Source organism: Lipophrys pholis (genome assembly GCF_963383615.2).
Source record: "Lipophrys pholis genome assembly, chromosome: 8".
NCBI classification, from domain to species: Eukaryota; Metazoa; Chordata; class Actinopteri; order Blenniiformes; family Blenniidae; genus Lipophrys; species Lipophrys pholis.
Window position 1 is genome coordinate 2797388 of NC_137630.1, and position 13118 is coordinate 2810505.

The 13118-nt window shown below is 45.4% G+C and overlaps 1 protein-coding gene across 2 annotated transcripts in view; it reads left to right on the top strand.

Moving 5' to 3' along the window:
* Positions 1–629: 629 nt before the first annotated feature.
* vps13d (vacuolar protein sorting 13 homolog D) overlaps positions 630–13118 on the top strand; it is a gene marked incomplete at its 5' end in the record, with an annotated part of 91638 nt that continues 79149 nt past the window's right edge. For both annotated transcript variants that reach the window (XM_080469480.1, XM_080469481.1), the window contains 3 exons: positions 630–726; positions 3424–3501; positions 9648–9838. In XM_080469480.1, coding sequence (XP_080325606.1) covers positions 630–726; positions 3424–3501; positions 9648–9838 — 366 coding nt within the window. The remainder of the gene's footprint in view (positions 727–3423; positions 3502–9647; positions 9839–13118) is intronic.

The following is a 13118-nucleotide window of genomic DNA, read 5'->3' on the forward strand; positions in this document are numbered from 1 at the left end:
GGTCCGCGTCAGGCAGGTTGTCCCCTCATCACGGTGTGTTAACAGTGCACAGCGATGTGGCCGCTCAGTACAGGGTGTCCGCTCTTACCGGGTCACCTCCTCAGAGGTTCTACTCTATTTCACTCTATGTGTCATGAGCCTATATCATAGATGGGTTTGACTTTCTGAAATGACTGACAAACAATATTGAACATTTTCATGATATTCAAAGTTTTGGAGTATGAAGAGGCTGTTCATCTTGCCCTGTTGTGGAGTAAATTCTGGCATGATGGCTCCTGTGTGCAGGCCAGGACAAGTGAGTTTTACTTTATTAGACTTAAAACTAGGATTTAAGTTTGTTCATATTTTCACTGCAGATCAGATCAAGATTTAGTTTGCGTGAGCACACAGCGCGACAGAAAAGCAGCAAAATGACACAGGTGTAAAAGAGACAATGATAGCTCTCCCTCAGGGTCAGTCCTGGAGCGGCAGTCTTGGATTGGCGTGGGACATCGGCCATCTCCACGTTAGAATATAGTAGGACTTTCAGCCTCAATGAAACCGTCCTCTCTCTTCATGCCACTGTGTTGTGTCCTTCAGGTCGTGAAGAGCCTCACAGTCAGCAGTTTCCACCCCCCCACGCTGAGAGGATGTTGGAGGGTCTCGCTGCCTGGGTCCTGAACACATACCTGGGCAAATATGTGAGCAACCTGAACACAGACCAGCTCTCCATCGCTCTGCTGAAAGGTAAGAGCTTGTGCTGCATGCACGCAACCTTGTATGAATGTGAATTATTATGACTTTACGAGACGTAATGCAGATCACACTGTTTAAATGTGTTTTGTTCCTTCTCCGGTGTGTGAAAAAAAGAGACTTTTTAAGAAATCAATTATGTTAAAGATGTGTTGTGTAGGAACCAGGGCAATAAAGCCACGTTTCCACCGCAGAGGGTTTGGTTAAACTGTAGGCGGGGTTTAGAGCTCCGCAGATATGTGACGTTGCAACAGTAATCTTAGCCGGGAGCGACAGATCTGGACCTTATGAATCCTCTGTTGTTGTTTACATCGCCAGCCGGTTGGCTCCGTCCACGGCGACGTGACAGCCGCAACTTCCATGCTGGTTCCAAAAGAGCAAAGGTCGCCCCGACTTTGTGACACCAGAACGCACACCGGGGTCACAAAGCCGGTCGGTGCCGCTGGTTGTGACGGCTGCAACTTTCGCATGGAGGCAAAGATCGCTGACATGATGCCAGGACAGACACACGGGACGGACAACGTGACGCGACACGACGAGTGGACTTGGTAGAGCATAAATTACGGCCGTAGCGTCTGCTCCAGAGTCCCGGTCTCCGTCGTGCCTCTCGTCTGCTCTTTCAGAACGAACGCGAGAGTTACACAGCAAAAAACTAAACAAAAAAACCAACCAGTGTAAAGCTGAATATGTTAAGAGGATCTTTGACGAGTCCATGTCCCTGGATCATCACTGGAGACAGCTGGTAAAGACCTGCTTCTTTCAGTTACCTAACATCACCAAGCTCAGGTCCATGATGTCCAGAGAAGAACTCCAAATGATTATCCACGCATTTGTGTCGTCACGCCTGGACGACTGCAACAGCCTCTTCACAGCCTCAACAAAGAAGAGCTGCTCGGTTCCAGTTAGTCCAGAACTCAGCCTCCAGACGTTAGACCAGCACCACCAGGAGGAACCATCTTCCCCTGTGTTAAGATCTCTTCACTGGCTCCCTGCTGAGCTTCTTGTTCAATATAAAATCTTGGTGCTAACGCCTCGAGCCCTACATGGTCCAGCTCCTCCTTACATTGCTGACCTCATAAAGCCCTACATGGTCCAGCTCCTCCTTACATTGCTGACCTCATAAAGCCCTACATGGTCCAGCTCCTCCTTACATTGCTGACCTCATAAAGCCCTACATGGTCCAGCTCCTCCTTACATTGCTGACCTCATAAAGCCCTACATGGTCCAGCTCCTCCTTACATTGCTGACCTCAGTAAGCCCTACAGCTCGACTCGGAGCTTGAGATCGTCTGGGCAGAACCTGTTAAAGGTTCCACGTACCTTTTTAAAACCCGGGGGGACCGATCATTCAAAGCTGCTGCGCCCCGACTTTGGAATAAACTCCCACTGGACCTGCGCTCTCTGGACTCAGCGGACATCTTTAAAAAGTTCTGGACTCAGCGGACATCTTTAAAAAGCCTAAAAACACATTTGTTTGCTAAAGCAATCTAGTCCAATCGACTCACGCCACCACTGACTCTCGGCATTTGTTGTGTTTTTAAAATGTTTATCTGTTTTTATTTGTTTTTACTGTGAAGCACTTTGTGACTCTGTCTGCGAAAAACGCTATACAAATAAAATTTATTTTCTTACTCATACAGCCGACAAATTACAATATTGAGGGCGTGTGGTAAATCACTGACCAATCGGCAAACTGCTCCTCAAATCCTGACCCGCTCCATGGTCCTGAGTACCCCCACGGAGGGATAGCGGAAAAGCGTCCACCTTTGGAGCGATATTTTCCGGAAAATCACAAATTCTTGCGGTGGAAATCCGAACACTAACGGACTATACCAGTCCATTCCCGCACTTTTTGTGCGGTGGAAACACTCCTTAAGTTGGTTTCGACTGGGCCCAGACCAGAGCTCTTTATTCTGCAGCTGTGCGGCCACATGTGGCTCTTCAGCCCTTCTGTAGTGGCTCCATGAAGCTCACACACATTTAGATAGAAGTAAACAGTTTGAACTTTGTATTCATTTTATTATTTGTTCATTTTCATCTCTGACTCCGTGTCTCTGTGGGTGAACCTGACGGTGGCAGGCTCAACGGCTACAGAGACGTTGTTGTTTCTGAGGGCCTTCTCTCTTAGGTGCCATCTGATCTGATAGTTATTGGGCTGCATCATCCAGTGTCTTAACAGACAGCTAATCGGATCCTCTGGCTCAGCGCCGGCGAGATTTATTTGGGTCAACCACTCGACCTGTTTGTTCCATAACCTTCAGGCTCTTTTTATCCATCCACCCATTCATCACGGTTATCAGGGTATACCAGTCTGTCACAGGGCAAACACAACCACACACATTCACTTTCACTTTCATTTTGGACTGTGAGAGGACGCTGGAGTACCTGGAGGAAGCCCACGCACACATGGGGTGAACATGCAAACTCCACACTGGTCGTACTTGAACCCACGACCTTTTCGCTGTGAGCCAAGAGCGCTAACCACTGTGTGGCCCTCAGGATCTTTTATGAAATTCAAAATGACTTACTCCTTCCAGCCTCAGCAGCCATACAAAGTCTTGCATTTTTGTAACTGGTCGTACAATTTTGATCAGGAGTGTATAAAACTTGAACCAGTTTGGTTTCAGTTCATCAATAATTTTTGTTTTAAAACTACTCCAGCAGCGGTTAACTGTGTGCTTGTTATTTTCAGGAGCGGTGGAGCTGGAGAACCTGCCTCTGAGGAAAGATGCCCTCCGAGAGTTTGACCTGCCGTTTGAAGTCAAAGCGGGTGAGACCGGCTGCAGGTTTTGCTATAATCATGCCTCATTAATGTCACAGTATGAGTGATATGTGGGCTTTAACACACAACTTCTGCAGGTTATTTATGAGCCTTACATAAAAAGCTATTTGTTATCCTTCGCTACACTTGCGGTTAAAATAATAAGTCTGTGAAACCTTTCCTGGTTTATTGAATATAAACTGTGATCCATTCAATATCATAGTATTAATAAAGACTGCTCCCAATAAATGGATTAGGCACTTCCATTGGTGTGTGAATGTGTATGTGAATGGGTGAATTATATTTACCTTTATATCGTGCTATATACAGTTAGGTCCATAAATATTTGGACAGAGACATTTTTTTTCTAATTTTGGTTCTGTACAGCAGTGGTTCTCACTTTTTGGGGTCCTGGACCCCCTACATATTTAAGATCAACCCTGAGGGACCCCCCGCGGGTGGGGACCCATGTAAATGTCATAGGAAAAGGGTCCTTAATTATTTCCCCCCCGAGGGCCAAAGTCAGACCAGCATGTCAAACCAAAGGCTGGAACAAGCCCGGGGTTTTTTGCACTATGTCAAATCAAGTCAGCTTTATTTATATAGCACAAGTAGTGGTAGTCAAGGTGGTTTTAATAATAATTTAAGCCTGGGATTTTCAAAACTTGTGTTGAGGGTCACTTGAAAAAGCACTCTTGAAAAAAAAAAAAAAAAAGTGTAAAACCAAACTATCTACATATTTACACACTGAGAGAGACAGAGACAGAAATACAATGAGAGATATACAGTTCCTAAATCCTCCACTCTTCTTGTCGCAGTATTATCCCACAGCGGCAGTTGCTTAAAGGTGCGTTTACACATCAGCACCATGAGTTCCTGAGTTCATTCCTGACATTCTTAATGTGACCTCATGCATCTGAAGATGGTTCTGGCATTCCTCATATTCCTGGAACATCTTTTTAGCTCCAATGAATCTTCAAGAATATCAAGAATAACCTGTATTGGTGAAGTTAGTAACTGAGCGTGTGGATTAGTAGTGATGTGTGTTGATGTGTTCTACAGAGTGACAGCATTCGCTCCCTGCAGCATCCTCCTCTCTGATCAACTCCATGGAGTTTCTCTGAATGCTGAGCGATCTGGAGTGTGTCAACTGTTCAGTAGCTGCTGGTAGAAGAACTGGGGGGGGGTGGAGTCATGGGGGGGTGGAGTCATATGTTTTTAAACTCAGTTGTGGACCTGACCTGTTTTACGCCCTGGGTGAACACCCGCCTCCACCAGACGCACCTGAGAAGGTGATTCTCATGTCCTCTGGTTCTCGGTGTGTCCTAGCGGCTGGACACGTCTCTCATAGCAAAATCCACAACTGAATATAAGAAATTCTCCCGATTCTCCACATTCCAGACAGATTAATGAAAGTGACGATGCACAAAGAAGCACAGCAGCCTGCCGCAGCGCGCAGCTTTGAGCATATTAGTTTGCAACACCGCGGAACAATAATGCTGACGATGTGTAATGACTCGTGATGATCCGCCACCGTTTCCTGCTCTTACTTGTAACTCATGATAAAAGGTGTCGACTGTCCGTGACGGCGTGACGCCTCGAGCCTGAATCATGGAATTCAGGTTAAAATCGTGATCCGCGATCAATAACTGAGATTTGTGCCAAACTTGTCGTCGTTATGTGTAAACGCACCTTTAACAGCTCCACAACCGTTTTCTTTCTTTTCTTGCCGTGACTTAAAACTTCATCAACCATATTAATTGCGCTTTTTTTTTTTTTTTTTTTTTTTTTTTTAATTACTTCAGCATCAGCAAATTGTTTCTTAGCTTTGGCAAGGTTCCATGAAACAAGCGATGTTTTGCTCACTTGTACCAATGCCGACATACTGTAGACACGGAGGGCTTGCATCACGTTATGTTTTCATTTTCTGTTTTGCGGCTGTGGGATTTTGGAGGGCGGTTAGCATTAAAGCTGGCGGCATGCACAAAGTTGAAGTGATGATCCACTTTGCTGACAGCTCCGGTCTGCGTGCAGCTCAAGCATGGGCCGGCAATATAAAACTAAACTGTTCATTCCCGTCAGAGTTCAACTGAAGCTTTTCCTGCTCGACTTTTTCACGCTGCAGGCCATGTTGTTTCTTTTTGTTAATTTTGACTCACTGTTTGATGACCTTTGGTTTCGCGGGTCGTGAAATTGAAATCTGTAGACGTTCGAACAGGGTAACGCATTGACGTGATTACGTCCGATGCACTTAGACTTTGGCTTTGACTACGGTGTGGGATGAGGATTAAAAAGGTAGAGCAGCACTTTTTTTTTTCACCCACAAATTGCACCTTATTTCACGTTGATGTGCAGCTAATGGGCTAATGGGCCAGACAGGTGGCTCCTGCGGGCCGCCTATTGAGGACTCCTGTCATAGGATCCTTTTTTAAGAGATATTTGATTTTCACGGACCCCTTGCAATTACACCACTGGCCACTAGGGGTCCGCAGACCCCCGGTTGAGAATCACTGCTGTACAGTACTGAAATGAATTTAAAATTTAACAATTCAGATGCAATTGAAGTGCAGATTTCAGCTTTAATTCAATTGGTTGAACAAAAAGATTGTATAAAAATCTGAGGAACTAAAGCATTTTTTAAACACAAACCCTTTTTTTTCAGGGACTCAAACGTAATTGGACAAACTAAATAACTGAAGATAAAATGTTCTTTTCTAATACTTTGTTGAAAACTCTTTGTTGCCATTGTCTGCCTGGAGTCTTGAACTCATGGACATCACCAGAAGCTGGGTTTCCTCAGGTACTAGCTTAGCATGCTAGTTACCATGCTAACAAAGTTAGTTCAATTGAGTTGCTATTTGAGGGAAGGCCTAAAGTGGGGGCTAGGGTTACGGATCACTAGCTAATTAGCCGGGTCTCGCCCACTTTTGACCCAACCCTAGGGTTAGGGTCACAGGACCAACCCTAGCTGAAAGTGGCATGCTTTGTGTTATCTAAACACCAACCCCCACCATCCACGCCCACTATAGTATATTCTTATCTCTGGACAGCAGAAACATTAGGGTTGGGGTTAGGTGGTGGCCTATATGCCACGAGCTACATTAGAGTTTAGTTGTCTTTCAAAATAAAAGGCCCCCACATTTTTCTAAACAAAATTCCTTTTTTGTTAAAATCTTCAAAATTTATATTTGATCAATATTTAAAGGGGCCAGTGTCCATGATTGGGCCGACTCCGACCAGCCAGAGTCCAGAATGCAAGGTCCCGATCAAGGATGCTTGCAGCTTTAATTAGGGACCGAGCACCTGCAGGCCAGGACCCTATTGTATTTCATATGTTTCCTATTCTTTTTTCTTTGACTCCTCATGCCTCTTTGAGCCCAAATCTGACCCAGTAAACAAGCTCAAAAACTCAACAAATTCTGGCCAATCATCAAGACTGGTGAAACTTATAAGGAAAAGTAAAAATTAACCCCCAGATTGCTAAATTGTGCTTTCTAGCACCACCTAGAAACACTAAAACGGTCACCATGGCCCGTAGAAATGTTCTAGGGAGATCAAACCAAAACTGGATTGTTCATCTTATCAAAACCTAAAAATCACGCGCCGATACCCCTGACTTAAAGTCAACAGGATATCTGCAATTTGCCTTTCAAAGTAAGATTTGCACCCAAAAAAGGCCCTCATGCAAACGCTATTACCTCTGAGAAAGAATGAATTTGACCCCCTAAACATGCTCAAAAGCTCACCAAATTTGGCACACTCATTACCGGTTAAGAATATAGGAAAATGTAAAAAATAACCCTCAGCGTGACAAAATGTGCTCTCTAGCGCCACCTAGAAACATTAAAACGGCTACCTAAAAACACTAAAACAGCCACCACGGCCCAGAGGAATGTCGTAGAGACATCAACCCAAAACTCAATTGTTCGTCTCATCAAGACCTAAAACTCAAGTGCCGATACCCATGACCTAAATCCAACAGGGAGTCCGTAATTTGCCTTTCAAAATAAGATTTTGTTTTTATTAGCCGTCAAAATTCTGAACGCCGAATGCTGCTGCCTCCCTTCTCTCATTCAAATACATGGGAAAACCAAAATGTCTCCTCAAAAACAGCCATGACAGAACACCCCGAACAAGTGGCAACTGTGGCTAAACCGTGACTCTGAGCGACAAAACGAGCAGATCAGAAGTGCAACAAGAACCTGCCAAACAAGACGATGTAACACATGAGGGGAAAATTCCATCAAACATGACGTTTTTGATGAGAGAGAACAATGCTGTCATTTTTTTTCCCGCCGCGATTTTAAGATTGAGTCAAGATTGAGTCAGATGGAGCAAAATCGTGCATCTGCGTCAAACAGCGCCTCCTAGTGTCTAAGGTTTACGCCTGACTGCTTCGAAACCCACACACACTGAAAGACGACAAATTTTCCTCTCAAGAAATGATAATTTTATCAAAATATTTGCCCGGAAACTGTGGATTCAGAGACGTTGTTTCCAAAATATGTGGATAAAATCCGTCCTCTCTCCCACTGTGGTGACATCATTAACTGCAGGTGCGTCATCAGTGTTTGGATTACACAATACCACCAAAGTCCTGCCTTATGAGCTAACCTGCTAACATGTGCTACGTAAGTCCTTGTTCCTAAAAAAATGGGTATTTGGGGATTGACTCGATGTTAATGCTTTCAAAGTTTTTTTATGTTTTTTAATGCTAATGCTAGGCGAATGAGCTTAGCAGATCAGCATGTGAAATAAGACCAGATTCCAGGTCAGGGACACCTGGGGAGTGACCTGTGTCATTTTCAGGTAGATAACAGATATTAGCCTGCTAACAAAGTTTGTTCATTTGAGCTGATATTTGGGGGATGGCCTAAAGGGGGCGCTAGGGTTACGGATCACTAGCTAATTAGCCAGGTGCCGCCCACGTTTGACCTCAACCTAGGGTCAGGGTTACAGGACCAACCCGACCTGAAAGTGGCTTAATAGATCCTTATCTATGGAAACCAGAAAGATTAGGGTTCGGATTGGGGTTAGGTGGTGGCCTCTATGCCACAAGCTACATTAGAGTTCAGCTGGCTTTCACATTATTCAAAATAAAAGTCCCTTTTTGGTAAAACCTTCAAAATTTAAATTTGATCAATATTTCAATGGGCGAAAGGCCATGATTGGGCCAGAGGCCATGATTAGGTCGAGCCCGACAGGCCAGAGGCCATGATTGGGCCAGAGGCCATGATTGGGCCAGAGGCCATGATTGGGCCAGAGGCCATGATTGGGCCAGAGGCCATGATTGGGCCAGAGGCCATGATTAGGTCGAGCCCGACGGGCCAGAGGCCAGAGTCCAAGGTCCCGATCAAGGCTGCTCGCAGCTTTAATCAGATTAAACTTACTTCTGCAAGTTACTGTGTGTTAATATTGTTGCGTCCTGCAGGATGTTGGAAAGGAAGACGAGTTTCTTGTCTTTAAAGCCGCCTTATTTCTTAACAGAACCGCTTCTTAATTTTCCTCCAACCGGATACACACACACACACACACACACACACACACACACACACACACACACACACACACACACACACACACACACACACACACACACACACACACACACACACACACACACACACACACACACACACCTGACTCCACTCCCAGCAAATCACAGGCCAACTCGCTCTAACCAACATCATCACTAAACCTTGACATTGCATCAACAACACAATTGCAGACATGTTACACTATTTTTGTAATTTTATTGAGTAAAAAGAAATATTGGCTGGAAGCCCCCCCCCATTTTTATCCTGAGATGGTGGTGTTTTCGGTAGCTGGTGAAAGTATCTAACTTAGTTAATTTTAAAAACAAGTAATCAGTAAAGTAACTAAGCTACTTGTAACTAGTAATCAGTAAGTGTGGCAACACTGCCAACAGTACAGTAACATGCTGAAGGTAACTGTGACAAATTGAACTTTCTATATGTTTGAGTCTTACACTCGTCCATGTTCCAGACTCTTTCACGTCTCCTTCCTGATTTGTCTTGCTGAAATATATATCGAATTGTTTTAACCTCATTTTTCAGTTGTAGCTGCTGTGTGCAGTTTTACTGTGTTGGTCCAGTTATGTCGTCACTTCAGCTTCATGTTGTCATTTCAACCAGGTTTCATTGGAAAGATCACCCTCCGGATCCCCTTCTACCGGCCCCACAGCGACCCGTGGGTCATCTCCATGTCCCAGCTCAACCTGATCATCGGCCCATTGCAGCTGCTGGAGTATGACGGAGAGAAGGAGAGAGAGGAGGAAAGCAAGCGCAAGAAACTCCTCCTCAAGGCTCTGGAGGACAAATTCAGGGTGGGTGGATTGACAGGGCAGGAAGTAACTTAAGAAATTATACAGGAACACATTGTCCAGGATCACAGTTGAAATCAGATTCTGGTCCGAAGATACACTGACTATTCTGCAATATGAAATATGTGCAGCTCATTAAAAAACTCTGAGGTTACACGGAGCATAACAAATCCCAAACTATGTAAACACCTCAATCAGATCAGATTGGTCAAGTCTGATTGAAATGACGATGGGATAGTCGGTTGTGGAGGAACTCTGTTTACGAGCTGATCAGAGTCCATGTAACCAGCACATTGGATTACTTCCTGCTATCTGACCTCGTGTTCGTCTGATGTCATGATGGGACCCTTCACATACAGTATGGAAACACTAAAAGGTCTTCTTTGCTCGCTGCCGTCTGATCAGACTCTGAATAAGGAGAAAGTTTGTTCAATACTTCAGAGTAAAGCTGGAAGTGGTATCATGTGTCACAGAGGTCTTGGTGCAAAGCATCATGGGATTGATCCATACCTTAACCTGCACATCAACCTGATTACTTCATGCAGTCTTCATGGAAATCCACCAAACTGGAATCTAATCCTTAAGAGAAAAAAAAGTAAATACAGCTGCTTCATTATCTACTATTTTCATAAAGATTACCTCGACAGATGTTAGAAAATACTGTGTGTTGTAGAATTCCCGCTGCTTCCTCTGTGATACTCGGGTTCAGAAGGATGACATTGACTTGATGCTAGAGTGTTTATTCAAAGAAACAGTTGGAGGCCTCCTCACAGTCATGCAGACACAGACAGATCACAGACTCATAACAGACTGCCCCATGCCTCCTCGTGCCTTTACTTAAGTTCTGTTTCCCAGAGAATGTCTGATATTCACATTTCCCCACAACGTTAGTTTGCCCATATGTGAGACATTTGCTACTGTCGTAAAGGGGAGCCGCTGTCAAGATAGACAATACAGCAACTCCTCTGGAGTCAGTGAAGATTTGGTGTTACTTCAGATGAATGGTTTTCTTTCATTAGCTGCCTCCAGTCAGTATTAATGTAAAGGGGCCTCCTCTATAAAACATTGCGTAGGATCCATACTAAAAATGCACATGCAACCAAAAGCTGAAAATGGCCTGTGCCAAAGAATATTCAGATCTGTAAAACCGTGTGTACGCAAACCTGCATGTACTTTCCTTTTATAGATCACAGTCCACCTGGAAGGTTGCACAGTTCTATTTCATTCTGTTAGACTGCCAGAGGAAGTGCTTTAAGCACTGGATTATCGTCCTTGCGCATACGCACATCAAGAATATTATTACAGCAAAGTCACTTGTGACCTCTCGGTGGCTCATGTGAGTCTATATAGTCACGTGACACCGGAAGCTCAGTTCCTTTTCACCTTCTCCCCGCAGGTTTGTATATGTGGTTTGTCGTAACGATATTACTAGTTTCCACTACTTTCGAATTGGTTGCTGCTTGTTGCCTGTAGCGCTGCGCCCTGCGGTCGGAGCTGCGAGTCGTCTCGCCCTCCAAGGGCTGCACAAATGGCATTTCTGCGGACTTTTGATTAGAGCCGAGTAGTAGGCATTCAACACCTGGTGAGTACGTTGATTGTGTTTCCGCCGATGTGTTATGCTCGGTAGATTTCATTTGTAGCCTCCTGGCTTGCTGCACTTTATTTGAAGCCACAACTCGGCTTGTTTGGTCGATTACACACCCTGTTGGCTGTGTTTATCACATGTTTTGCGGTTTACGGCTGCTTCAGTTTGAATAGTTTTTTTATGGCTGCTTGCTTGTTTTTATAAAAAGCGACAGTGGTCTACTTATATTGGATCTGTTACAGAGCCTGTTACGAACCGGTAATGGCATCTCTGCTCGACCTGGTTCAGGGCCTTCAGGCTGAGCCTGGCAGCAATGTGGTCACTCCTCGGGGCTGGAAGTGGCATCACATGATGATGTGATGTCCGTGGCTGCTTCTGATACAATATTTCAAGGGAATTATGATCTATTAAGCTTCCGAGTCTCCGAGGCAGGCTCCCATACCTCTACGGGCTCTCAAGCTGCGAGGTAGGAATCTGTGACTGGGGCGATAAGAACTGGCCTTAGCTGATTGGGAGTAGAGGTGCCAGTTTGGCAACAGGCCCCCACTAATGCTTTCTTCCAATGCCAATCAACTGCAACGTTTTTTGGTGTTCCCCCTTCGGAGGAATACGTTCGACTGCGCTTGAGGTCCTCGAGCGCACCGCACAGGCGAACCGCACTAGCCAGCAGTTGGCGGGACTCCAGAGACACGCCCCTCAGCCCTTGAGTACCGGAGCCGCAGCTTCTACTGGACGGAGGTCAGTCCCATACAATCCTTTTCCTGAACCTCGTCGGCAGGGCTTCAGACCTCAAGCGCAGTCGAACCAAACAGTTCCTCGGGAACCACTGGTACGCTCCTCAACGTCCTATTGCTACGCTCCGGCAGCGGGGACTGTGCCAGCCAAACTTGACGCCAGGTCTAAACCAGAGTGGACATTGCCGTTAAAGCAAAAGCCTGCAGGGATGCATCCATTAAGCCCTGTGCTGGCTGGTCGTCATGCCGGCGAACAACAGGCTAATTGAGATGCAAAAATATTGACGAGGCACTTTGCATTGACCATTTATGGTAGTGTCGTGGATTTTCTGTTGCTGTTTTGTTGCATTGTTGTTGCTGCTGTTTGGAATAAAGTGTTAAAACAAGGTTTTTCTGTCAGGAGAAGTTTATTGGGGTCCCCAAGGCACAGGATCCTGCAGAGTGCATTCAGCTGTCTGCAGGATAGAGTGAGCGTCTCACAAGTTGCGCCTGTGAGTGTTAACCAGTGTGGAACAGGAGGGGTTTGAAGCAGAACAATTGAACTTTGAGTTTTGGCAATAGTGGACTGTTGACCTTGGTTCCCAGGCAGATAAGGCCTTGTTGGAGAAGGGAGTGAGGGAATCTTTACTTGTTGAAAGACGGCTGGAAAAGGGAGTGAACCAAGAGTTGCTAGCTTAAAGCCAGGAAGGTAGGAAGCCTATGATGATCAAATATAATGAGTATAAGGCCAAGATATCATTTTACCACAACAGTAGAAAGTGGTGACCAGAGGTCAAAAGGTCCTGTTCGGCACCCCCGCGCTTCTAGAGCCGGGCGGCCTAACCAGCGTCCCCCCAGGCCCCCCAGAGCCCAGGGCACACGCAGATGAGACCTGTCGTCCGGCAGTCAGAATTTTAACACCCAGGCATCTCAGTCTTTGTGCTGCCCGGAACCCAGAAACTTGATTATTGGCTACTCTGTCCCA